Raw genomic sequence first — 27,930 nt, 5'->3', positions numbered from 1 at the left:
TTTTCGGATTTAAAAATTTCCAGAGCTTTTTATTCACATTTTTTTCTTAGGTATTTTTCAGTACAGTAAGAAACAAAAAAAATTACAAAAATATAGGAACAATCAATGCATAAAACACAAGATATATTTACAGTAGAACTTGCATCATCCTGATTTATTTCACAGTTTATCTTTTTCAGTAGATTTGACAAACAACCTGTTCTCTGGAACCTTGATCATTCATCTCCAGTATCAACAGCTACTTCCTGATAAAAAGAAATCCAAAATTTGAAAATGACTTATGAATTTTGTCTTTGAATTAGATTTATCAAATATGAGGTCTCCGTAACTGTTTAGATACAACAATTTCCAGACAATTTCAATCCCATTTCATTCACGTCACTAGATGCATTAACATCAGCTTTCTGTCACTGATTTTCTTTATTTTTATCAAAGTCTTCTTTGTAAGTTCCATGGTTTCATCCCACTTGTTTTTGTCAGGGCTTGTGTATGTCACCAAGTTCTCAGTGTACTGCAAGACTGACTTCAAAAACCTATGAGAAATAACATTAGAGAAAAAAAACTCCTTTAAGGATTTAAAAAGAAAAATTAAAAAAAAAAGAGAAGAGAAGAATATTGCAACACCTGACTTAAAGCTGCAAACATCTTCAAGTTTCCAAATCTCCTTCAGGAGGACTGGATGATCAATACATTAAGGTTTGCTCTACTTTTGGAGAACTCTCCCTCTCACACTAAGATGGGAAAATCTTCAGAACTGCAATTAACAGCACCATAGAAAGAATAGTGACCAAATGTGTGACAGAGTTTTCCCCAAATAGCTTCCCTTTGCTTTCTTGGTCAAATGTTTCACAATGTATGTGACATCCAACCAGCTGTTAATTAACACACAGGGGGTAAAGTCAGCAGCATACTGAATGCAAATTTTATGTATTAATATTCCCTATCTACACTTCAAGAAAGTTATTTTAGCTCCTGAGTGAACATTGTCCAAGGTAAAATTATGACTACAATGATGAAAAATCTCTACAGTACAAATCAAAATGGAATTCTGGGGCAATCTCTATTTTCATAAAATAAATTTATATACTCACTTTAGATACTGCTGATAATCAAAAGGATTCTTCTTACAAACTGAATGAACACTGACTAATTCCAGAGTAATCAATAGTAAGATGAGCCGCAACACGGGAGACAAAAATTTAATGCTAGAAATAAAATAAAAATACTTAAATAAACAAATTAAACCAAATTAAAAATAAATAATTAATATTAAAAAAATATTAAGACTTCTGCACCCAATCTAAATTGCTGGATATTGCAGAATCGGGGGAAAAAACTACTATGAAATGTCCCTCAGCAAAAAGCAGTGCAAATCCCAGAAAAGTAAACAGAGAATATAAACTGAAAATGAGGGGGGAAGAGAAGGCAAATATCTAAGATTCCAAAGAAAAACTCGTGAGCTCATAGATAATAAACTACAGCTCAACTAAATCACAAATGTGTACCACCAGGTGTCAGTTGAAGCTATATTTCTTAAATAACATGGTTAACATTTTTAGGAACATTATCTTGCCAGTAACACAATACTTATAAAACTCTGGAAAGCTCCTATGATCACTAAAAACTTAATGGAACAATAAAATCTCTTCCATCTATAAAGAGCCTGATTCAGGTGTAATGATAAAAAGCAGTAAAATAAAGTAGATAGAATCTTCAAATCTGTTAAACCTATTGCAGTCAGATAAAACTTGAATGGCATTTATATACCTCAATAGGAAAAGCCAGAAATTAAAAAAATACAATCTAACATTCAAGTAGTACTTAATTTGAAAGCTTCCAATTTACAGTGACATAATCTAGCAATGCTCCCCAAATTACTCTACAGTTTGAGATTTTCTTGTTATTTCAATAATGCTACTTAGTAGAAGTCTGATAATAATCTGGTAAATACATAGACCTGGTTGACACTTGACTCTGAAATGGTTAACAAGAACACGTGAACACTGTTGACTTTAAACTTCCAAGTGAGCCCACTGGAAGGCAGCAACAGCAGCGTGCAGCCATTCCCCCATAAACCTAACCACAGAATAAAGCAAAGCCAGCAGCCAACCTGTTCAGCATGCGCCGGTAGTTGTGCCTCTGGCGGGAGCGCAGAGTCTTGTTGAGCCACTGCGTGTGTCTCAGCGCAGCGCCGGCAATAACCTGTTGGGACACTTGATGGCACTGCGCGCTTATTTTGCGGAGTACCACCACTACTTCCAGGACAGGTCGTGGGGAATACAGCGTGCAAATGCGTGTATCGCAAAGTTCCACCAGCAGCCTCCAAAACAGAAAGGGATTTTTTAACGTCAGTCTTTTGTTAGCTGGATTAAACATCGGATACATTTCATATTAAGTGCGGTTTGACTCGTAATGTTTTAATTCAGAAAACCTGGAAACAAACTGCCCTTACCTCGTGACTGAAAAAAAGCAAGGATCTGGGTAGTAGGAGTAGTGACTGTGTTTTCTATCACTTTATTGAATATAAATGCAAATCTGATTATGATGAATATGTTTCGCATTTCAGATCAAAGAAACACAACCACAATAAACAAAACCGCCTGGCTGAAATTATACACTGAACACATCAAATCACAGCAGGGCTGTGGTTGAAGCCTCCCACCACAGCTCAACTCACAATGAATTAACCTCCACCAAAATAAAACTCACTGAAACAAATGCTATTAATTAGTACTCCCATTAGTGTGTGGTCTTTCTCCTGGGCAGAACAAGAAGCAGACTCAACATTGCGTAAAATGCAGGTGGTGAGGCCATTTTTTTAATCAACACCACACCAGATCACGCTTTGTTAAAGCTCACAAATATCTCCCTGCTGTCATATCTGCTACACTAATGTGTCACACATCACTTTAAACACTCTGTTCTTATAGAAGTGTTTCTTAATCTCCCTCATGCTCACTTTATCCCTGAGATAGCAGAACATTAATGACTTGAAGTGATAAAGGCAGAAAACTCTAAAGGTCTAACACACCAATAATTAGGCTTCTTTCCTCCAAATAATAAATCTGCAGATTGGTGGGTAGGAAGCGGAAGACCCACATGTAATATAAGTAACAGGTAAAATCAGCAACAGGCAAAATCCTCTTTGCTGGATGCCACCCATGCCTAATGGGTTTGATTAGAAGTGCTTTGTTCAACATATTCATTCGATCATGGGAATCTTAAGGCTGCTCTAAGAGTGGCAATTAAAAGTCAAACTATTTTGATTATTATTCCAAATTGGGCATTGGAACTTACACACCTCCAAGTCTGACACCAGGTATAACAAGACATTTTCTCTTTCTGAATCTTGATATAAGAGCATGAAGAATAGAATTACATAGCACTGTATTCCCATTTTGAACACCACACACAGCTGTAACATCAAGCACACTAAAAGGATTTTCTGATGCAATTTTAGCACAAACCAGGCTAAAAACCAACCTAATCTAGTAAGTACACAAATATTTAAAGTATTTTGCTTTCATGGTCTGAAAAAAAAAAGGTTATTTTTTCAGTCTAATTTCTAAGTAAAATCTCCACTGTAATTCTAAAACGTACGTCTCATCCTTATTTTGAAGATGACAATCAGCTGCAATCCTAAAATTTTCAGATTAAATCAGCAGCAACACTAGAAAAGTGCATACAACATTTCAAGTATTTCTCTGCAAACAGGGACAGGATAATTTAGGTTTGAGAATTCTTACATTGGGCTGCAAGTAGAAGCTGACAGCAGGAACCAGGAGGGCATAAAACTCACCTCTCTGTTAGGACACTGTTGATAGGATCATCCGAACTACAGCAATTCTGGGGCATATAATGCTGCAACTGAGATATAATTTCAGATATCATCAAAATTAAAGTATTAGCTTCAGCATTTCCTTCCAACCTTAAAAACAAGAGAGGAAAAAAATAATATTTGACACTATAAAGTAGTTAAGTACTTATTTCTTAAATGGCATAGATCAAGATGCAGATTTTTTTGGATAGCAGTGTATTCAGCATCCACTCTTATGCTCTCATATAATTTCTTTTCCCTCTACCTTACAAGCATGATTTTCTTTCTCCAACTAAAGCGACCTTTTCTCATTGTTAGCAATACTCAAAACCCCTCTTAATTCTCCGTTCATAAAAAGCCTACAGTATACTGATTATATGATAGATGCATTAAATTTTCTTCTCTCAGCTCTAAACAAGTACAATATCTTCCAGTGATATTATTAATGACTTCCTCCTTTTCAAATGATGATAGAATGCTACATGTTTTCTAACTATTGTCTTATATAAAATTTCCCACTGGTTACCAAGTCCTTTTCAGGATAAGGAATTATTTGCTTTTTTACATCTGGTGATCTTATATAGCACACACATACCCTTTAATCCTTTGTTCTCGTTCCTCAGGCACTGTTGCCAATTCAGGCCATAAATGCATGCTCTTCATACATTCCAGCACCTCAAAAACAAAATGAAAAATGTTTTGTAAAGTACAGACTTTGACATGCTTTTCTTAGTGGCCCATTTAGAAAAAAAACGTGCAATAAACTGTAGGTTATTTGTTCACTAGTCATAACCATGTAAGCCAACTTCATTTCTTAAGGTTTAGGTTAGGGCAAAAAGTCTGGATGTACACTTCCATGTTACTACATTATCTGAACAAACTAACTTAATATTCTATGGTTTTTTTAAATATAAAAAATTAACTAACATTACTTTTGCAACACACTGTTTGCATGCTGTTGAAAAGTAAAAGGACTAGGTATGTCTAGTGTAATCTCAAATCAATAGAGAAACATCCTCAAGCACTTCATTAAACTGATTGGCAGAGAACTACTATGACATTGGAGAGTAAATTTTGCTACCATGACAGAATCTTAATCAGCAGTCCTTCATACAGTAAAAAAACTTAGTAACAGCCTAATCCTGGAGACAGGACCTAGCAGTGGTCCTGACATAAAAAAAAACATATGGAGATTAAGAAAACTACAGAAAAGCAAACACTCGGGTAAGAATTTAGTGATTGAGACTATTTAGTGATCTAGAACACAAATATGGTATTAATTGCATTAACAGGAGTGTGCATAATTATATCTCATTTTAGCAACTGTGATTTCTTTTGTGTTTTGAAAAATAAACCAAAAGAAATAATAAAAAATATGTATGGTTTGAACTTTTTTTAGGACAATCAAAGCATGAAGAATTAGATAATTTTGAGGATTCACAATTTTAAGGACCAAAATGCTGTCACAGATGGAAGTACCTACCTGTTTCTTGAGCCGGGAAATTGGATGAAATCGAGATTGGTAGCAACTTGCACAGTTCAGCAGTGGTTTTATGAGCATGTGTTCCTGATTTACAAGATCACAGACAATACACATCAGTTTCTCTAAGCTGTGCTAATCATATTCAGATTTTGACTTATACTTCATTTTATGCATGCCACCTATAGCACCGATGTCAATAAACACTTCCAAATATCTAAGGGCTGAAAGAAGTAATCAGCACAATAAGTGGTTAAAGCTTAATTTCACGTATTTTAACTATGAAGCCTGACAGCAGCTGACAGAAAAGCAACCAAGTATTCTCTTAATGCAGCAGCACACAATACATCTTGAGAAACTAAAAAAGAGCTGCAACTAATAAATGGAAGATTTATCTCATAGGTTGCTGCATGATATTGAAATAAGTAATCTCAAATATCAACAGGAAACTGGGGAGAGTAAACAATAATTGCTGATGTTGAGAAACACAGTGCTAGGCAAAAAATGTTTACAAATTCATAGTGTAAGTATAGATATAAATAACACTTCCATTAGCAAGGCACTATTATTTACAGTGTCTCAGGAAAAGAAAATCTCATTAACTACACACTACATACCTCAGTGGGTGAGCCACAGATGTTCTACATACCTTTCAAATAATTCTGCAGATAAACAGGCTAGTTCATCAATACAATTTGACAAAATTAAGTATAATCATTATAATTTACAGATCAACCATTTGAATAAGGACTGGTTTAGCTAACAAATTATAGTATAACAGGAAAGGGTAACATTTTGGAAAACCTTCTGTACTTATTTCCCTACAAAACTAGGCAAAACATACTTTCATATTTTTTTACTTGGAGGAGTATGTCATTTGCACAAAAAGCAGTTGTCAGGAAAGATTCAGTCATAATGCTCTATCTAGAATTATATTTGGTATCCAAAATAACAAAAAAAAATTCTGAGAAGAAAATACTGGTCCCTACCTTAAGAGAATACATAGCCTCATCTGAGAATCTGCAGAGAACAGTAATAGCAAATCCAACTATTTGGTTAGCTATTTCTCTGGGAAATGTTTCTAGATTGATCTCTCCATGGCTTAAGCGATCTCTTATACGTGGGCCCTCCTGGTGGTTCAAGAAATCCCAAAGGAAGTCCTATGGAAACACATACCACCAATACAGAATTCTATTCCATGTGCATTCATACAGAATTGAACATATTGTGTGTATAGAATATCTCTGAAAGACAAGTATGTGACCATGTCTATATTATAGAGGTGTCCAGATATTCAGAAAGAAAGCCAGTGCAAACTGTACCTGTAACATACATTCTATACTGTGACAGTTATCAACAGATTTCCATCAGCTTTGTGTCCCAGCCCCTTCACAGCCCCACTGCCTCTGGCAACAGGACAGTAACCTCAGATGTCCCCATACTCTCAAAAGGCCTCTAAACTCAGCTCCCCTAGTTTTTCTGTTCACAATCTATTTGGGTAGCAAGATGCAGAATGTGCTTTGGTAGGTTTGAGCTGCATTTTTGCGCTATCTGCCCAGACAGTGTAAGGCATGTCTCATAAGAAATCAGAAATAAGTTTTGAAATATCCCTGTGTGAGGCATCAGTTCTGCTCCTGCTTCATTCAGCTGAACTTCAGGAGTCTGAAGACAAATATCTCTGAGACACTTATATTTCAGAAAGAAAGCTAGTGTTATACCCAGTGCAATATGGCTTGTCAGGTATGACTTTGTATCCTCCACAATAAAAAAAGCTACCAGTTCTAAGCTTCTAAGGTTCTAAGCTGCTGGACATAAGCTATATGAAATAACTGAGTATTAGGCATATCGTAAAGATTATTACTCAGTGAAACAAACAATCAAAAGACAATGATGACAAAACTCTAGAACACTTTCAAAATCACTTTCCATGGCAGGCTCTTCAAGAACTACAGGTAGCTGGTTGACTTCTTCATTATCCAAATGCTTTGCTAGCATCTAGGAAAAAAAATTCGAATAGAAACTTATTGAATTATTGAAGACCAATATAATCAAAGAAGAAACACCAACTAAAACAGTTTCCTAATCTGATGTGATTACTTCTGCCACTCTAGAATCAAGATGCTTAATTATTACTGACAAACAACTTGAAATAATCCAATCAACTTATAAAACTGATGATTTATGCTGGCAAGATTTATTTGTATTTATTTTGAATAACTAAATCTAGGAAAAATAGCAGAATGTTTGTTTCTGTGGAGTGATGAATTTCAAGATAAAAATATTTAGAAAAAACATAGTCTGTTCATTACAATTTGTATTAATTTTGATATCTGCAGAAGCATTCCAAATTTAAAGTGTTTACTGTCCACCATCTTTTGTTTGGGAGAAAAGTTAGAAATAATGCCATATTCAACAAAAGAAAGTGCATTCTTAACTCTAGTAATGGGACACATGCATGGTTTAAATTCTGACACTGATATATATTTAGAAAAAAATCACAGTACCTCATCAAAAGTGGTGTAGAGAGCAGAAGACTAGAACAAAACACAAATAATATTATTTGGTTTTCAAACAAAATCAATTAACTAGTCATGTATATAAAACTTTAGTTTATTCATTTGCATGAGATATCAGAGGTGCATGAATAGCAAAAAAGTCCCCTTATGAATGAAAAAAGGCAATTTGGAATCTTGAGCTGAGTTTTTTTAAAGCAAATATATCATGTCCTGCTTTTCACCCTAAACTACTGTTTCTGAACTTTAATCTTTCGCTACTTTTTCAGTTCTTTTTAAAGGCAGATATTTAAAAAAATATTAAAGGCATTCATGAATCTCAACTGCAGAATTGTAAATAATGTTCCAAAATTGATTGAAATTTTGCAGGGTAAATCTGTAGATTTCTAGAATAATTCTTTTGTAAGCACTAAATCATAATTGACTTTAGACAAAAGTTTACCTCCGCTGTTAGCAATCGATTTGGACATTTATTAGTTGTAGTGAAGAGCAATCTAAGTCCAGCTTCCAGCTGAGGAAGTAAGAGAATCACACTGTCAGCATACCTGAAAAAGTAACAGAGATATCCAAAGGGGTGCTTTTCTTCCTCATAAATATAAAGCATTTCAGAGTTACTGTCTCAGGCTAAACAACCCTTACAAAATTCCTTTGTAATGCACTTTGTAAACAAACATTAAACGACTACCTGTGCAAAACAGAAACTGACCACTGAATCCAAGCTCAGAGATGAGAATAACTCACAAAAAGATGGAGCATGGGAGAGGAAAACAAAACAGTACACTTTTTTTTTAAATTCAACATATGCGTGATTTAACATATGAAGATTTATTTCCACTTGCTTTGTAAACCTCTCCTTTTTTGCTACATCTCCAACAGTTCTTTTTCAAAATATAGTTTATAATCTTAGTTGGCACAAAACAAAGCCATAACTCAACGAACTTTCCAAGACATCACCATAACAAAGCATAACTATATGCTGTGAAGTAATTTAGTATGAAGCCTTGGAATCTGCAAATGTAGTTATAAAAATCCAGAATATATTCTTTTTAGTGTCTAATAAAAGAAATTACAAAATCTTACCTGCTTTGCTTGAAAGCTGTTAAAGCAGCGATCCAAAATGGTAACATAATTTTTAATACAAAACTGGACAGTTTTACAAGTTCCTCAGCTATCGAAAGTATTTCACTATTAAGATCTGCAAGTTAAAAAAACAACATTGAAAAATTACACATAATCTACACTTCACTGATGAATTTTAAATATTTTACTGAAAATATGATAAAATTTCAACAATTGTAATGGGAAATTTAAAAGTTATCCATTTTCTTTTAACTATGCAAGTACAACAGTAGCCACACTTAAGATCAGAATTTAAATATGTAAGATTGTATTTGTGGTGATAATGTAAAATAATAGAGTAAAACCAGTTTAAAATGTCATGTTTGCTTTTCATTGAAAGACTACATAGCAACTGGACCCAGCTTCTATTGAGTTGTTCTCTATCTACTTCAGATACTTTAGAAAAGTATAATATTTATGAATCATTTTTATTCAGCCAGAATTAATACAATAGTATGAACACTTGAACATGAGCATGTAGTTACTATTTTATAAATTTTCTGTGTTAAAAATACAGCATTATAAACTAACACTTCATACTTCAATGCTAACATGTAATGAAACCCACACTTATAAATTCATATTATAAATGTCTTATTCAAAGAGAAAGCTTAAAATGATAAGTGTAACTTGATTACAGTAAGTGGTTTTTCAAAGCCAACCAACAGCCATAGGATTTACACTACATAATTATTGATTTGGTTCCCCAAATCCCTGTCTCCATTTCTGGGACAGTTGTTCCACTGATTATATAGCACAAATGGGCCATGATTACCACTGACACCAAGATCCCCTATATGCTGTTATTGCCTTAAAATAGTAGGAATAAACCAAACAAGGTGTGTGGACAGGGAGAAGATTTTAATCTGACACTTCAAATCCTTCCCTAAGAAAGGCATTAGTGTAGCAAAAATGTGTCACCACCTTTTACTCTGTTTCAACACTACCTTCCCTGTAAGACTCAGGGCACTCCTGCTGGGACCCTTGCAGCTGGAACCCATTGATTCTGAAAAAAGTTAGATTTCATAAAGGCAAACTAGATCACTGTTACATAAAATTAATTCACATAATCTAAAAAATGTAACATAAAGTTAAAGTCCTTTAGAGGCAGACATATTTCACGTTTCAATGTGTTGCAATTATTTTAGAATGCAGCAGTCTTTTTACTCAATAGTCAGTGAACGGTCTACATACTAAGAAGTTGCCCTAAAGCATGATTGATTCATCTAATGACAGTGTATACAGGTATCCGAGTTAAAATTTAATCTTGGAACTCTGGGAAATGCATTATTTTCAACAGCGCTTTTGGACAAGGAAACAATAGCAAATACAGGATAATAAAAAAATTGCTAGTGGTTAAATACTTGCCTGGAAATGCATCAAGCTCCTCCAAGCTAATGAAGATCACATAAGGTCGATGTACTAAAACACCTTTAGTTTGCAGAAGATAAGTCTCTAACAACTGACCCAATCCTGCAGTTAAGAAGAGCAGCATAGCACAGTATCTAGGGAGAATACCACAATATATTAGAAAAGCTTATATAAAGAAATTTTTCTGCAAAGAACCTACATTTGTGAGTTAGGAACAAAGAGGGTTTTTCACTTTTTTAAAAAAACACTCAGAACGTACTCTCCCCATCTAAGTAGGAGCACTTAATTAATTGCATTCATAAGCATGAAAAAAAGAGAGGAAATAGATAAAAAGCATCACTGTATTCTACACTGGCTGCTGTTGCTTCTCCTTCTACCCCATTACTCTGTTCCAAGTTACTCCTCACTGCCCTGGCTTAAAAAAAAGTTGAACTTTCTTGTTTTCCCTAACAGTACAAAACCCACTGGACCTAGTACTGGCCATCTTTGTGATGGCTGAAGTATTCTATGGAAATCCATTTCCAAAAGAAGCAGAAGCTGCAAGGGAAATTTATTTTCTTTCCCATAAGAGAAGTAGGGGGTTACTAACCACTTTCCAAGAACTCACAAGTCTGACTGGTAAGAAAAGGAGTGTTCTTTTCCTGGTAACTTACTTGGCAGGAATTTCTTGTGGTGATGCAAATCCATGCCACAAAACATTACGAAGGTTCAGACCATGTGGAGATCCAATGAATACCCTCAGTACATTCATCTAATTAATAAATAAAGCAATTACTGCATGAAGAAATCCATTATTTTTTGCCTTTCTTACCCTTCTTACTTTTATTACCTTTCCCTGGCAGTAAAGTTCAGAAGTTATTAAGAAACTACAATGTCTACTGTCAAGATGACTGGCCATCACTTGTCACAGTAACAGAAACTCTTTACTTGCAATTCCCAGTATTCTCTGAATGAGAATCTCAGCTTATTTGTACATGATATAGAATATAATATGGGAAGAATCAAACTAGCTATAAGACATCCCAAACAGTTATGACAGGCAAACAAATGAGATCAAGTTCAGCTCTTACTTCTTGTACTATAAATGCAATGTAATTTAAAGCAAATTAACACAAGGTACATTTAGTAGGAAGAAAACCAGCTCTGTAGTTATTCCTTATTTCAAAATTATGTACTTACTACAGCTTGTCCAAAGACATCTGCAAGCTGCTCAGATGCAAGCAAGTCTCTTAGAAGGAAAGGACAATCATTACCCTTAAGTAAATACACCTATTAAAAAAAAAAAGAGCAAAACAGATAATAAATAATTTATTATAGTTCTTTGCATTTCAAACATATACCTTGACTATTTTACCCAATAACCATTTTCATTATTGTAAAACCACTAACCAAACAAAACCCACCAAATCCTTTAAAAGGCTTTAAATTCTGTAATTTCATTACAAATTAAAATTTAGACAACATATCAGGAAAGAGTGGATATTTTATTTAATGTGACCTTAGTTAGGCTTTTCACAAGGTCTGTACATATACTGCTTTTCTCTTCCAAAAAATCCCACAAAAACCAGTAAGGCACAACAAGAACACCTAATTAAGGGAATAAGCTCTACCAAGGATGGTGTATTTTGTTTTTACAACAGAAATTTATAGGGTCTGTCAATGTGAAAGGGAGGAGACTTGTCGTTCGTTTTCTGATTCAGACTGTTCTTTAAACTAGATTTTATACTTGTTGGACAATAATAGCATCTCAATTTTCAACTGCTATCACAACTTCCATTCCTTGTACTCTCCCTGACATTTTTTCCCAATCTTTGGTGATTTTTTTTACTGAAAAATTTACCACAACCCACAATTGGGCAAATTGGTTTATAAGTTAGCCCACTGCTCTTTCTCTGTCATTTCCTTCTCCAGAGCTCCTCATAGATATTGAACAGCTAGCCATTTTAACTTACCTGGCTGTAAAACAGCCCAGAAGCAAAAACTGCTTAAGTAGCTGTTTCTCCCTTCTCCCTAGGAAAGAAGTTACCCAGTAGCCTGTTTTTCCAACTGTATGCCATCCCTCCCAGAAGTTAATACACCATCAGATCTTCTGTGGAAGCTATGCTACCCTACTTCAGTTAAATAAATCAAACTAATAAAGACCTACTGTGTACAGTGATCAATCAAACACTTCTATTTCCTAATTAAATTAGACAGTAACAGCACTCACACAAGCAACCCTACAAGCACTGGTGAAGGAGCCCCACATATGTTTCCATCAGCACAACTGGATCCAGGAAAGAACCTCTGTCTGACTCAAAATGCATGTGGGCTATTAGTGTACTACTACAGCACAGGGTAATATCAGGGTTAATCAATGTACAGGGTAATTGTACATTGATTTTTTTCAATGTACAATTAAATCCAAGAGCTCATTCCCCTCTTATAAAGCCAAGATAGACTCCTCATGCTGGCACTTACGTCACCCAAGGCTCGCTCCAAGCATGATGTTAGTTTCATTAAGCCTACAGCAACTTCTGTAGCTTGTGTAGATTGCAAAACATCAAACACTTCCAGAAATACCTGCATGATGGGGGAGAGGAAGAATGTTGTGCTCAATATTTAAAAGGAAAGATCACATAGCCAATAGCACAGAGAAATGTAAATATTCCTCCGTGATAGTTGCTGTGCAAATGTAGAAAGAAAACCATGCCAAAGAAACAAAAGTGTAGATACCTGGAGAGAAATTTCCCTAGAGTACCTCTTGATATCTAGTGACTTACATATTTATAAATATCCATAACTACTTTACAAGGTAAAACTTGGCATTAGGCACATACTATTAAAAAACAAAATCCTACAAACTAATGTAAGAACAGGCCCAAAGCTCCTCATGTTGTCTAACACAAAATCTAATTACAAAGTCAGAAAAATTATAAGCAACCATCTATCAGAGAAGGACAATTAGTCACAAATTCTAAGCATTTTGGGTCATGGATGCCTCTTCTGTGTTCTCACATTAAACTTCCACAAAGAGTTCAGGTGCCAAAATACAAATTTAAGAGAAATTTCCATACCTCTGTGCAGTTTGTCCAGTGGAACCACGATGCATACTGAATTACAAACTGCTCCTTGGTCAGAGATTTGAAGTATGAATTAACAGATTCACAGACAGGTCCTAATGATCGTATGCTTTTGATATAATCCACACTTTGATCTTAAATTGAAAAGCAGAAAGTGATTAGGGTACCAACCTTCCCGAAGGCCTAATATTTTAAAACTCACTAGGGATAAAATCTGCTACAGTTTGTGTACATATTTAGCACAGACAACTTTATCCCGACTATTTTAGTACAACCAATACAATACAATTTACTGTCCAAAACATCACACAGAAAAGGTATTAAAAAGTAAAACTGCAATGCAAATCCAGGTAATACCAAGCACCTTCTCTGAATAGAACAAAAAAACTCAAAAATTCTACGCCAACAAAAACTTAACACAAGAAAATATGAAAGTAAATAGGATCATTGCGTTCTGCTTTTGTTGAAATGTGAAAAAACTACTAGAATTTCTATAGAAATTCCATACATCAAGCTGGAAGCTAGTGCAGGCTCAGTGAGAGTCAAAATGCACCACTTATGGCCTTTAAAGAAGGCAGATGGATGTGGTAACTTACAGAGTGGTATCACTGCCTCTTTTTGATGGGACACTTTTTGTAGGAAAAAGAAATTCTTATGGTTTAAGATATTTCTACTACCTCTGGAAATTAATAACAGAGCTTACATGATGCAATTTGGCAAATTAAAATTCAATTAATTCATCAGGACATAAATACTTTGTTTTGGTTAAAAACCAACTACAAACTATTCACATAGAAGTGAAACAGGACTGTACTTCTGTACAACCGAAAGCTGGGAAACACAAACAGAAGCAACGGTAGCAATATTGATGGCCCCAGGCTTTTAAATTTAGCACAAAAGGAATATAAAGAACAAAACAATTATGGGGTTGGAGAGAAGCAGAACTGAACCCCTAATGTTACAGGCACATAAAGCTGGGAACCAAGATGAAGGCAAAGTAGGAGCTACTTAGTTAGCACAGATTACATGAACATTAGGAGCTAGCAAAAGCCAAATACAAATGCACATGAAAAATTTAAAGCTCTTTGTAGATATGAACTCTACATAGTCTAATCTGCAACAGAGCTGATGCTGTACTGTAACAAGCTGTCACAACGCAGCTAGAATTGGTGAGCTGTACTGAAATTCTGCATCAGTCTTACACGCATCACTACTACAGCAGGTAAACACCAACCTGATTCAAGGTAACACACATGCTCTGTAACAGCTGGCCAATAAACTTCCCCACTTCCAGATAAAATATTATCAATATTATAGGTGTCTTTCTTCTCAAATCCAAGTTTGCAAATCGCATAGCACACAGGTTGAGAAAGGCAAGTAGTGACGGAGTCTGGCAATGCCATCTAGAAAAAACACACACAGACAAAAAGAATCCTTGTAACAAGAAAGCCAGAAAGTACACGAGAACAAAAGAATTACCATCAGCACAGCTACACAGACAGTAATACACTGTCTGTAAACAAGCTGTTTGGGTTTGCAATGCAAATTTCATTCACATACGTGATGAAAGGAACTCGCAACCAGAACTACCTTCATAAAACAAGGGGAAAGCATTGCTCTGTTTTCACAAGGCCAGGAGGGTGAATTTCAGAATGGTTATATCTACTGAATTCATGACAAGATAGACTGAAGCAAAATATCCCAGTTTATACATAAACGTTCTGCCTAATCTGAGCTTGCAGAGAAACTGATGCTACTTCAAGTAAACCAAGAGCATCAGTCCTTAAAACCAGCAAGATCCTTGGAGGGAGACAGGGGAAGAACACGTGAATTCTGTAGCAATGTTAGTGCAATTTAGGCATTCATGCTATTTTCACATTAGTCTAAACAGAAAAATGGACTGATTCAGAAGCACACATTTAAATTTTAAAAATTGCACAGGTAAAACTGTGCCATGTTAACAAGGATGAAAATGCTTCTGATTTAGTTTAAAAAGTCACTCTTCCTCATTCATTAGATAGACAAGAAATTGTTTGATAATGAAGTACCACAACTAATAATAATGAAAAATATGCCATTAAAGTTAAATTTAAAACATTTTTCCTCTCTTAATTAAGTGGCAGAATTTACCCTCACATATGTAATTTCTGAATCCATGGCTTCAAGGAGAGAAGAAATATTTACATAGCTGTCAGCACTAAGCCACGGTAACAGTTCCCATTGCAAACCACTATTAGCTGCCATCTGGAGTACCTACCTGCTATTTAAAGAAAAAGAAATTTAAAAATCTACAATGTTCCGAAGACATATCATTCAGTCCATCTTAATTTGTGTCTCTTCCCGTTCGCCGTTTCTCTGTCAAAGACAGAAGGCCAGAGCAAAACCTGCACGACCGCTGCTACCCTTTAATGCCGGCACTTCTGCAAAACGGGCCAGGCACGGGGCGGGGCGGTGACCTTTGCAGGGAGCGCGGGCTGGCCCTGGCAGAAGCGGGGCAGGGCAGGGCTGTCCCCTCCCGTCCCCGCCCTTTCCCGGGGCCCGGCGCGGGGCCCCGCTCCGCCATGGCCGCCGCCGGCTCCGTTACCGCTGCCCGCGCGCGCCGCGTCACGGCCGGCTCGCGGGCAGGGCCCGGGCCGCCGTACGCCGCCCAGCGGGACCGCCGCCGCCGCAGCCGAGGACGCAGGCAAAAAGCGCCAGGATAAAGACATGGTGAGCGGCCGCCAGGGCGAGGGGCGGCTCCGGGGGCTGAGCTGGCCGGGCTGGGGCCCCGCCGGGAGCGGGGACAGCGGCCCCGGCGCGGGGGGGGGTGTGGTGCCCGACTGAGGCGGGGGTGCCGGTCCGGGCCTGCGGCGCTTCAGTTGGTAGGGAAGGATGGGGCGGGGAGAAGGTGGGATGAAAGGCGCGTGTGATCTTGCGAACATTGGTATGAGGAATGGTGTTCCCTCTCGGTTCGTGCCCGGTTTGGGATAGCTCCGCTCTTTCTGCTTGGTCAGGTGTGATGTTGGCTCATGGCCTGCGGCTGGCGTGCTGCCTCGGGCGCTGCGAGCCCCAGCTGCTGTGCTGCTAAGGAGAAGCGGCGTCCTGCCTTTGGTGCGGCACTCTCTCCAACTCGGCGTGCTGCTCTGACCTAGAACCCGTACCTTCTTCTGAAGGAATGAACAAGAACTCTTTCCTGTTTAACAACTAAAAACTATTGATAGTTAAAATGGACTTAGTAACAAACAGAATTTCATGTAAATAGCAAAAGCTTTTTTTTTTTTTTTCTATTAGCAATCTTCCTTCTGTATGTCCAAAGTTAAGCCAATGTACTCGAGTTGAGTAGCCTAAGAACAGGCATTTTTTGGTCAAGTGTTCAAATGCAGTCAGTTCTTGAACTTCTGAGCGTTTTATTCAGAGGGTGCAAATATTTTACAGAAACATAATTGCCACATTGTGCTAAAACTTCGGGGTTTACTGTGTATTTTATACAGTGACATACAGAAGGTTTATTTACTAGCCATGTCTGTAGGGAAATCAAGGTTTTTGGTTGCCTCACTAGTAAATGCAATGACTTTTTGCAAGTGATTATGAAAGCTTCTGTCACTAATAATAGCAGGTAAACTTTTAAATATCACCATTGTTAGAAGTTGTGTGCTGTAGACATGAATTTTCTTCCAGCATTGGTGATAGAGGTTGAAAGTAATATGCCTCAAGCTGAACCATGTCAGCAAAGAATCACTGTTTGGACTGCACCCTTTTTCACAAGTTCATTGTTGCTCACATGGATGGGGACGCTCATTTGAAGACCTCAGCTGCAAGACTTGAGGTGGTTTTTCTTCTGTTAGGTGATGTGTGATGAGCATGTCAGGGCTTTAGTCGTTTTTTTTTTTTTTTAGTCTTTTGAGATCTGAGTTTGCAGTTAGTAGATAATGAGTTTCCACAGGCTAAGTGCAAATGTGTTTGGTCCTTGTGTTTTTAGAGTAAATGCTATTCAGAGTTCAACAAACACCAGCGGGCAATTTGCACTAAGGCTGCCAACATCACTGCTCTTAAGGAACTAGAGGATACTTTTAGGTAATGTCCACAGTTGTTGACAGAATGCATGTGCAAGCAATTTCACGGAGAAGAAACTGCATTTCTTCCCTGATTCTTAAAACTCCTCAGATGGAAAGAGTTCTGAGCCCTTGAGTAGCGCGTCTTCTAAAATAATTCTCATTAGACTTTTATATTATCCATAAGCGACTTTTTTTCAGTACTTCTTAGCATAAGCCTTGCATTGTGATGTTATTTCACCTTTGAGTTCTTTTCTGCTCTCCTGGTAAGGAACTGATGATTTTCTCTCAATGTTGGGTTCTAGCAGTAGTCAGGAAGTGGAGCTGAGACTGAAGAGTCAGCGAAACTTGGAAGTGGTTTGTTAGGAAGTAGCTGGTATGGAAGACCATTGCCTGTGGCATTTGTTAGGATCTCATTGTTCCTTGTGCTTTTCTGTCTCTGTCTTTGTTACTATTTTACTGTTCTGTTTTAAGCCACCGTGGTGGACAGCAGGTGACATTTTTTTGCAACATCAGACTTACTTCTTGCATTCATAGAGGGACAAGTTTTGTTATGTGTCTTGAAGATATAGAGTACATAGCTGGATGGGGAGAAAACGTGATCTTCAGAGATCTTGTTTTCAGTTCCAAGCAAAATTACAAAGCTTTGCACACTGGAGCTTACTTTTTCCTTCTTTTTTTTTTTAATGAGCAAGTTAAATCATCATTACATAAGCTACTATTTTAGTAACAAGGAATAAGGACAAGCAAAATGAAGTAGTAAATGAACCAAGTCTGTATTTTGGGTATTGTGTAGGCTATTTGAATGAGAAACTTGAACTTGTGGCTAACAGTCTTGGATGGGTACATTTATATCTGTGTATTTTTCCTAGGAAAAGGGAGCGGATTCAGGGTGGTAATATGTAATACATGAGTTTAAATGCAAAGTTCAGTTGGGTTTTGCTGGAAAAGAATTTAAAATTGAGTCAAAGTCAACCACTTCTCCTGTTTCAGGCAAAGCAGTAGCTAAAACAGCCAGAAGATGATAACCAGCTTCTAGCTTTCTGTGGTTTTTAACATATTCCTAGACTAATTGTTGGGGATTTTTTTTCTCTTATCTGTACACCATTAAGTATTATTTAGAATCTTTAAAATATTGACATGTGATGTGGATTTTTTCTTATTATTTTGTGCAGTCAAAAGTTAAAAAACCACAGGATGCTTCAGGCTCGGCTCCAGCAGAAGGAAAGGCAAAGTCAAAAAGCCGTAACACGTACAGACTGGAGCCACGCACTAAAGTTCAGGATGACTTATTACAAGACAAAGCTCAAGCGATACTGACGGTAGAGTAGTATTTAAATTACTTGTCTCATTGCAAGAGCAGCTTGTCTTGCAGAAGTATTTACAGAACAGTGAATATTGCATAAACTTAAACACACATAAATCTCTGCAGTCTTTTGAGTTTTGGCACATGGATGTAATGTGAATGTATTCTGTCTTGCGAAGTGCAGAAGGGCCTCTGTGAGGTCACTGCTGAGTGTGTGCTGTTTAGGTGGAGCTGAAGCTTCATAAACTTTTGCATTTTTTAAAATCAAATTGAGCTACAGCACAGTTCAAAGTACCATAATCCACAAAATGTCCAGTTAGCAAAGGATCATGATGTCAAATTTGTGGATTTCTGTTAATTCTGCTAATATCACAGGACCTGCATAAAATTACTTGGTATCCTTGACAGTCAGATTGGTACATACACAAATTGAGCAAATATAAAAGAAAACAATTTGTTGAGATAATCCACAGGTATTAGTGGTATTTTGAACAGTTATAACTGGATCTTTTTAATTCTGCTGTCTGGAAGACATATCTTGGGTATTTGGAATAGATATTTGTAGCACTGTTTTCCAGTGAACTAGGCCCAAATAATGAAGAGTACTCTCCTGATTGTTAAATGGAGATTGGCTGGGCATGTGTGTCACCTTTAAAAAAACAGATAAAACATTTCAGAGTAAAAGTAGTGCATCCTTTGCTGTTTGAGACCATCATCTGTACTGACTATTCAACTCACTAGTTCTTCTCATGTTCTTGTAATGAAAATGACTGTAAAGGGTGTTTTTTGCAAAAGACTACTAGGATGAAAACTATGATCTTTCAAAATTGTTTTTGATAGAAGAAACTACAATACGCCACATACGATGGAGCTTCTAGTGCCTTCTTGTGTGCCTCAATCTCAGAAGAAATATTAAATGCTGTGAAGGAATTGAACTATGACCGTTATAAGTATGTGGTATCAGTGCTAATTGTGGAAAAGGCAAATCAGGCAATGATTGTAAGCAAACATATTATTTGTTACACCTTTTGAAAATGAAAAACAACTTTTAAAACTGTGTGTTATCTCCTAGATGTTCTTTCACCTTTAGCAGCTTAACTTGTTTCAGGTGGTCCTGAAGCTTTTACATTCTTTATGGTTAGTAGTATCCCAGGTGACAATTCAAGGTGCTGCTGTGATTCTGCCTAGTTCTCTGAGGGTTGCTGTCTTCATGTGTTCAGTAAGTGGTAAACAGCCCCAGCTGCACATACCTGTCACCCACTTGTTTCTGCTGCTTGTTGTGCCAGTACAATTCCATGAGTTCAGCGAATTTTGTTTTCCTTTGTCCGGTGTACTTGGATCTCCATTTGGATTCTTGCATTCCACGCGAGATGCTATGCAGTTGTAGTGTGAGGTGTCATGGAAGAGAAGGGTGGCAGGGAACTGCAGGGTGGATGGTAACTCCAGGTGCCACCAGACATGCTCCTAGGACTTCAAATTAACATCAGTCATCTGAACTTGGAACACCTAAAATAAAAGGATTCTAGATTGTGCTGTGTTGGTATATAAATTTAGTATTCCAACTACCTTGGAGCTCCCATTGGCATTCAGAATGCTTTTATCTGTCTAGTAGAGTGCCAAAGAAGACTTCTGCTTTGCAGTGTTCATCATCAGTTCTTAAAACCTGATTGAAACCAACCTGTGTTTAGTGAGTTACATAAAACATTTGAAGGGTTCACCTTCAGTACCAAATCCAGTTTTTGCATCTACCTGCTTTTCTGGTGCCATCCCACAGTATGCTGCCTCTTAAGACGTGCTTTGACTGAGAAGCTGTAGGTGCAAACAGATTAGTGAAGTGGCCCAAGTTAACTTTTTTCTCCCAAGCATTATGTTTATTCCAGCCATCAATTCATACAGTTTAGTTTTGAAAACAATTTTACCAAAAAGGCTGAGAGCCCAATAAATTTACAAGTAGGCTGTAGTAAGCTGGAGGTGGAAGAGTGGGGGATGTGATTTCTTGGTTGTAAATGTTCGCAAAACTGATGTCTATTCACACTGACATTCAGTTGCTTTTGAAGGGGTGTTCTTACTCTATGTTAAATTGTAACAAGAGAGAATTGGGGGTTTGGTGCTGAGCTTTTGGATCTATCTGTGTGGGAGCTTTACTGTGAAGCAAGAACACGTATTTAACATTGAATAGGAATTGTTAATTTTATTCAACTTTTGCATTGTTGTTAATAGTTGTAACTCTCCTAATACGATTAATTAGCATTTAGATAATGCTGGGTATGTAGGTTTACTTGTAATTTTTTCTCTTTTATCCCTTTAGGTTGCCAGCAGATGCCTCTGGGATGCTCAAAGAGACACTTGGGTTTCAGCTAAATGTGAAACTGATACATTTATTGCACTGGCTTTGGTAATGGCTTGTTATTACGACTAAAACTCTGAAAGTCACAGCTGCATTCGTGCATCACAATACATGGTATATTTAAAAATTTTCAAAATATCATTATTTTAGTATTCATATTTGTCCTATTGGTGTTGGCACATTGAAACTGACGTACAGTGGAGATAATTTTGCTCGTTTTTGCTCTGTTTAAAAAAAAAAAAAAACAAAACTGCTTTGGAAATGTTTATGGTTGAGTACATATGGGCTTCATCTGTTGTAATGCTCTGCTGTGGAAGTGGGAGCAGCTGGTGAGAGGCCAAACATTGCAAAATTCTGAATGTTGCTTGTCTCTTGAGTGTCTAGGACTGTTCACCAATGCTTATATGCAGTTGCAGGTATCAGTTTTCTTAAAAGCATGCTTTTTGTAAGAAAAGCAGTGTTCATTTTTTGCTTTCATAGTTGGTATCTATGGTAAAATGCTGGTCTGCCTAGAAACTTGGCTGGGAGGGAAGCTGTGTTTTGCAGTCCTAGAAACTTGTGCACGTTTCCAGCCGTTTGCCTTGAATGAAGTGTAAGCTCAGTTATTAGGTTCCCCGGGTCATAACCTTTGGTTGGTGGGCAAATACTGAATTGAGCGAGTTAGGTCACTTTGGTCTGGGGGCTTCTGGTGGCAGTGGCAGGAGGACGATGGAATCAATCTCATGGCTATTGAGAATTGATCCATAACTGGCAAGGGCAGCACCGATTGTATTTTTTTAAATGAGACTCGCAGATCTGTGAGGTGTGTAGACATCAGCTTTTGGATCGGCCGCGCGTGGAAATCTAGCGCTGGTGCCTTTGCCACGTCCGTTCTATTGTTGGGAGCTGAAAACAAACGCGGACGGGGCGGGGGTGCTTCTCAACGCCCCGTGGCCGGCTTGGGTCTGAGCGTCTTTGGAGCCGCGGCCGGGCAAGCCTCGAGGGGCGGTGAGCAGCCCGGGCCGCGGGTGGGCGCACACGCGAGGCCGACGGAGCCCCCGGCCGGGGGCGGCGCCGTGGCTGGGGCGCGGCCGTGCGCTTTGTTCGCCGGCGCGGGGCCGTGCGCGCCCACGGGGCCCGCCTGCGTGCGGGCGGGCGCGCGCGCCGCCCCAGTCCCCGGGACGAGGGTCGTTCCCGTGGCGGGCAGGGAGGGCTGCGCCTCAGCTCCGCCCGCCCGTACCGGCGGGACCGCTACCGGCACCGGGAGGCGGCGCGGCCGCGGCGCGCAGCGGGCTCGACGCGACCGCGCAGCGGCGGGGAGCGGCCGCACGCGCCCTCCCTCCGTCGCAGGGGCGAGCGCGCTCGTAGCGGCTCCTCCGAGTGCGCCCCCCGCCCCCCGAACCCCCCTCCTGCGGGGGCTGATGGTTCACAAACGTAGCTCGTCCCCGGCTGACGTTCCCGGAGACGGGAGCCTGCCGGCGGAGCGGAGCAGCCCGGCCCTGCTGGGTGCCGGCTCCCGCGCTCGGCGCTGACCACCCCGCCGGGGGGATGCTGCCCCTCCGTCCCGCGCTGCTGCCCAAGCGCTACCGCGGCGGCTCGGCTCCGCGCTCGCGGCCGGGCCGCGCGGCCGCCCGAGCGACGGCGGCAGGAGGAGGAGAAGGGCGCGACGGCGGCGGCAGCACCGGCGGCGACGGATCCCCCGCGCCGGTCCCGCGGGGCGGCGCCGGGTCGGTGCGGGTGCCGGTCCGGCGGCGCGGGCCGGGGTCGCCGCGGGCTGCCCGGAGGGGGGCGGAGCAGGAGTCGCCGCGCCCGTGCGCGCGCTGGCCGCTAGGGGCCGCTGCCGCTCCCCGCAGGGCGCGGGGGGGCGGGGCCGGCGGGCGCGGCGCGAGGCCCGGTCGCGCGGCGGCGGCGGCGTCGCTCCTGTTGGCCCAGCCGGCGGCGGCCATGGCGGCCGTGCTGTCCCCGCGCCTCTGCGACAGCGACCCGGCCACGCCCGGCGCGCAGTCCCTCAAGGTGAGAGCGGGTGGCGGCGGCCGCGGAGCTGCGGCGCAACAGCCGCTTCGGCGGGAGGCCTCGCGCGGCCCCCGCGCCTGGGCGCCCCGACCCGCGCCTCTCACCCGACCCGCCCGCCCCGGGCTCACCTCACGCCTGTTGGGGGAGCCGGGCGGCGGCGGGCGGCCTCCCGCGCCCCGGGCCGAACTTTGAGCGCGGGTCTGGGGCCGGGTGCCCGGGGCCGTTCTCCTTCCCAAAAGTCTCTCGGCGTGTTGCCGGGGGCGGCGCGGCAGCTGAGTGCTCGCCGCGGCAGCGCCGCAGCCGGGAAAGTTTGGGTCTGGCCGCGGCAGTTCCGCGTTGGCCCTGCCGGCCGCTCCCGCGCATCCCGGGCACCGCGGGCACTTGTGGCGCCAAAGACTCCCGGCGCGGATCGGCAGTCGCCCTTTGAAACACATCTCGAGCTGTTTAGGCTTCTCGATCGCTTATTAAAGCAGCGTTACGTCGATCTTGCAGTGACAGACGTACCAGAAGTTTGTAACGTCATCATGTTTCGTAAGGACTAACAAGCTTTTTACAGAAACATGCGTTTTCAGGGATAAAGGGGCTTTTTTGGATAGTGCTTGATTTTTCATGTAAAGAGAGCCACAAAGCTATCTGGTTTTTTCTGTTTTTCAACAGTAAAGGTGGTTGAGCAGCATTGTGCCTTTAGATTGCAGATGTTTTCACTTCATGTACTAAGTCGTCTGCAACAAACTCAACTTGTCTGATTGAATTTCGTAAAATTTTAAGCAAATAAGGAAGCAAGTGTGGAAATGGAGAGAACTGATCTCTCTATGTTATGTACACTCATACTTTGTAACAGTACCGGGTATAATCAATGAAAAATTACAAAGCGAAATGAGAAACTGATTATCAGGCACTTCCACCAAACTCTCAGCTTGAGATCTGTCTTTTAATGACGTTTTGAATTCTCTTGGAAGTTTTGGTATACAGCGGATTGCTTTGGCCCTTTTGAGGTCTTTGTCTAGCAGTTAAAAAGATTTGGAGTGCGTTAATATTCTTGTGGGAAGTAGAAGTGAACTGCTGATGAGACGGCTGTGTCACAAAATATTCTAATGCATTGTTGGTTTGATTGGGGGCTGCTGCTTCATTCGTCTGAGTTCACACAGGGTATTCTCAGCGATACTAAGAAATGGCATTACTGCTAATGTGAGTGGAGATGCTGCATATTGCTTTTTTAATGATGACTGCACTAAGAAAACACAGTTCCATTAAAATTTGCTTTTCTGTTTTGATAACTGTGAAAGATGTTTTTGCTCCTTAAAGAGGAAGAAGAATATTTGTAAAAAGTTGCAGAGAATAAGAAATAAGCAAAAAATCCCGGAGACTAATGCTTTTTGTCTATGGCCTGTCTTGATTGTAGCATTGTGAAATGTTGCTTAGTAAAAGTAATGTATTCTTTTTTACTGGAATATTTTTAAATTGATATTCCAAGTTATATGTTAAGTAAAACATACTAGAGTGAAAGACATTAGCAAAGGCAGACCTAATTATCAGTGTTGTCATTTTAAACTTTTCACAGAAGTTAGGAAATTGATTCTGTCACTCTGCTCCACTTTAGAAATTCAATTACTTAAGGAACTGTTTTATTCTTGACTCAACTACTGGTCACAGTAGACAATTCACCTAAAGATTTCTGCTGTCTTTATCTCAGTTATGATCAGACATGGTTGGTCACTAAATGCTTTGAGATTGCTGATGATGCAGGTAGGAGTTGCACAGCATTATGGGACAACAGAGCAGTGAAAAGCACAACATTAATTGAGCCACTGTCTTCTAGATTTCACAGAACTCTTTGTTTTGCTTGGGTCTTTTTTTCTCCTCTTCATTTTTATTCCCTTTTGTTATATTGATCACATGAGATCTGAATTGTGACACCTGTCTGAATGTTCCCCTGTAAGAGCCTCATTCTTTTCTGTATCTGTTGTAATACCAAGTTGGGTTTTTTCTTCTGTACATTTTTTCATCTCAAGTCTTTGCTACTTGCTTGCAATGATATTTTTTGTAAACTGTATACAGTTCCTTTTATTTTAACTCTGTACCTGTAAAGTCCTGTGTTGCTTTCAGTAACATTTTCCCTGATTTTGTAAGCATCAGCTCTCAGCATGGAGTTGGGGTTTTTGTTTTGCACTTGCTTTTCGTGTGGAGTGCTAGTCTGGTCAAGTGCCAGAGGTAGTTTACATCAGGAAATATGAACTTGGTGGTCATAGAGAGCTACAGCTCTACAGCTCTGTCTATTCAGAACTCTCCCTATGCCACAGGTGAGACGCTGCCCAGTTCTCCTACTGGGCTACCACGTGTCATGCAGATAGTTTTATAACAAAGAATAGTTTGTTATGTAGACTGTCCTGTGAGTTGTTTAAGACTGTCATAGAACGGCTTACCAGTTCAAGTATATTTAAATTCTGGATTGCCTTGCAGTGTTTTTGGTGTTTTACATTATCTTTGGAGTAGTCTTAATTTTTTTAATATTTATTTTCATCTCAGGATGACACAGAAGAAAATTCCAATGATGGCAGCCAGCCATCCAAAAGGCGGCGTATGGGCTCAGGGGACAGTTCACGAAGCTGTGAAACTTCCAGTCAAGACCTTGGGTAATACTGCTTTTTTACAATTCCCACTTTTTATTGTAGGTGTTACTTTATTGTTCAGCATGCTTGAGTATTAGCTCTTTAGTCATTACTTGTATATTCTTCATACATCTTTACAAATTGAGGTGATGTCCTATAAATAGCTAGATATCTATTCCTCCCAGCATATTTTGAGGCATTTTATTTTAGAGTGCCACAAAAAGTGTTGCATCTAATTTACAATCAGAAGCACAGTTTACATGTTTTTAAGACATTGCATACTTGAATGAATTTTGACTCTGTAGTAGTTGCTTTTCCTGGTGTCCTCTCCATTATGATGGATATCAGTTTCTTCAGATTCTGTCCCTTAGCATGCTGATAAATGGAGATTTAGAGAAATATATGTGAACTTGGGTAGAACAAAGTGACTTTTGAAATGGGTTAACAGGATGCAGTGTTTTAAAGTGCTTGTCCAACTTTGTAGTTACTGTTCATTGGCATATAAATGGGAATTACTGAATTTCTAGAGAGGTAAGTAGTATTGTTAAGGATTGTTGTGATTTGTTGTAACATTGTTCTTATGTTTAGGTACAGTTATTTTCCTGCTGAAAATTTGATAGAATACAAATGGCCACCTGATGAAACAGGAGAATACTATATGCTTCAGGAACAAGTCAGTGAATATTTGGGTGTAACTTCCTTTAAAAGAAAATATCCAGGTATTTATTTTTAAAGTCTTTCTTCTAAAAATTTGAATTCCTAAACAGTTTGGATGTAGTCTCTGCTTCTTTGGTTATAGGATGAGTTAATGGTTAAAAAAAGACCCAGGAAAAGTAGACCTGGATTAATTCCACTTGTACTTCATATTTTCATTACAGGAAATATAATGTATCCACTGGTTTTCAAAGCAATATAAAATTTTGTGGTATTGACACTGAAAATTTGCAAATGAGTCTGATTTGAGGCTTAGATCAACAAGTACTGTTTGAAAACTGGTGTCAATTTCATTTTTAATGATTTGTTGATGATTCCTTACTATAACTGGATCTCTGCATTCTGTTTCCTGAATTGTGGAAACATTCCTACACTGTGGAAAAATATTTAAAAATATGTTTGTGGAGGTTCTAGTATTTGAGCCTCCATTATCTAGAATTGTCAAATCTGGCTCTTTGTTGGGGAATTTATTTTTAAAAGTTATGGTAGAAGAAAAAATACTGCACTTTCAGTGCTTGGTAAAATTTTTTGTATCTGAACTTATACATCAGGTTTCTGTAGTTTTTATGTAAGTCATAACTGTAGAGGGGGTCTTAACCTACTATAAGTCAAGAAAATTTATCATGTCCCTACATTGTGTGTTAAATTTAAAATGAATTTATGAAGTTGTCATGTTTCTTGAAATAGCAGTGTAATGCAGGCTCTAGCTGCCTGGAAACAAAATTGTTGAAGTACTTTGACAGTGTTTATGGGGGAGTTTCAGTTACTGCACCCATTTTTATTTCTTTTTTTTTGGTTTTTTTTTGAGATTTAGAAAGGCGAGATTTATCTCACAAGGAGAAACTCTACCTCAGAGAACTAAATGTTATCACAGAGACTCAATGCACACTAGGTAAGAAAACAAATTGTTAGACTTCTTATTACAGTATAAAAAGTATGGCACTCTGAAAAAGGGGTTCAGTTTGGTAGAGAAGAATGCATCACTCTCAACTGGAAACATAAATTTTGAAATTAAAACTGGTTTATTTTTGGCTTAGTAAATTGACCATGTTGTATCAGAATTCCAGATTCATTATTAGCAAATATATTTTGGATCTATTCTAATTGCTTAGAGGGGATTTTTCTATAATCTAAATTAACTTTTAGAGTCTTTTAATCTTAGAAAAGAGACCACCATAGTAGTGTGGTCTCATACATATACTTTGTATATACATGCATGCATGGTGGTATATATTGCATATATAGGTACAGAGTGTCTTTATATATATGTTAGTCTTATTTTGCTGCATTGCATTGGAGGCTTACAGACATCAGTGTATCTTAAATGGTTCAGCTTCTATGTTAGAAATTAGAAGAGTGTATTTTAAGGCAATTGAGTATACTTGAAATGGATTGATCTAATTTCTGAAGCTTTTATTGAAAGGGCTTTTTTCTTACTCTTCTGATATATGTGATTTGGACATGTAGAGTTTAAATTATGGTGCCATGGGGTTTTTTCTGTGTATCAAAGGTCTGTGAAAATGTAATGTCCTTTTATATGCTAACAATCTTTAGTATACCCCCTTTATT

General features: G+C 39.2%; 2 protein-coding genes across 9 annotated transcripts in view; one reads left to right on the top strand and one right to left on the bottom strand.

Annotated features, from left to right (window-relative positions):
- On the bottom strand, positions 1-23,488 carry ERMARD (ER membrane associated RNA degradation). Of its 2 annotated transcripts, none has more exons than XM_059469450.1 (18): positions 23,167-23,488; positions 14,597-14,765; positions 13,357-13,496; positions 12,761-12,862; positions 11,480-11,569; positions 10,954-11,051; positions 10,298-10,434; positions 8,891-9,005; positions 8,253-8,355; positions 7,802-7,831; positions 7,225-7,292; positions 6,287-6,458; positions 5,301-5,384; positions 4,413-4,492; positions 3,800-3,928; positions 2,111-2,320; positions 1,092-1,205; positions 1-533 (listed from the first exon to the last, which is right to left on the bottom strand). In XM_059469450.1, the coding sequence occupies exons 1-18, from the start codon at positions 23,470-23,472 to the stop codon at positions 374-376; spliced, it is 2,307 nt and encodes a 768-aa protein (XP_059325433.1). In that variant the 5' UTR covers positions 23,473-23,488; the 3' UTR covers positions 1-373. The 2 variants fall into 2 exon arrangements, with proteins under 2 accessions (XP_059325433.1, XP_059325434.1); XM_059469451.1 differs by lacking the exon at positions 23,167-23,488 and adding an exon at positions 15,620-15,925.
- PHF10 (PHD finger protein 10) overlaps positions 15,918-27,930 on the top strand; it is a 25,284-nt gene continuing 13,271 nt past the window's right edge. For 2 of the 7 annotated variants that reach the window (XM_059469453.1, XM_059469458.1), the window contains exons 1-4: positions 22,905-23,038; positions 25,565-25,671; positions 26,236-26,366; positions 27,176-27,253. In XM_059469453.1, coding sequence (XP_059325436.1) covers positions 22,970-23,038; positions 25,565-25,671; positions 26,236-26,366; positions 27,176-27,253 — 385 coding nt within the window. In that variant the 5' untranslated portion in view covers positions 22,905-22,969. Of the gene's footprint in view, positions 16,072-18,621; positions 18,716-21,007; positions 21,161-22,573; positions 23,039-23,470; positions 23,570-25,564; positions 25,672-26,235; positions 26,367-27,169; positions 27,254-27,930 lie in introns of those variants that run through there. The other 5 variants (XM_059469454.1, XM_059469455.1, XM_059469452.1 and 2 more) reach the window with 5 other exon arrangements.

This window comes from Ammospiza nelsoni, chromosome 3 (assembly GCF_027579445.1).
Source record: "Ammospiza nelsoni isolate bAmmNel1 chromosome 3, bAmmNel1.pri, whole genome shotgun sequence".
Taxonomy (NCBI): Eukaryota; Metazoa; Chordata; class Aves; order Passeriformes; family Passerellidae; genus Ammospiza; species Ammospiza nelsoni.
Note: the sequence above shows the minus strand (reverse complement) of the source record. Positions and strands in the feature narration are given on the sequence as shown.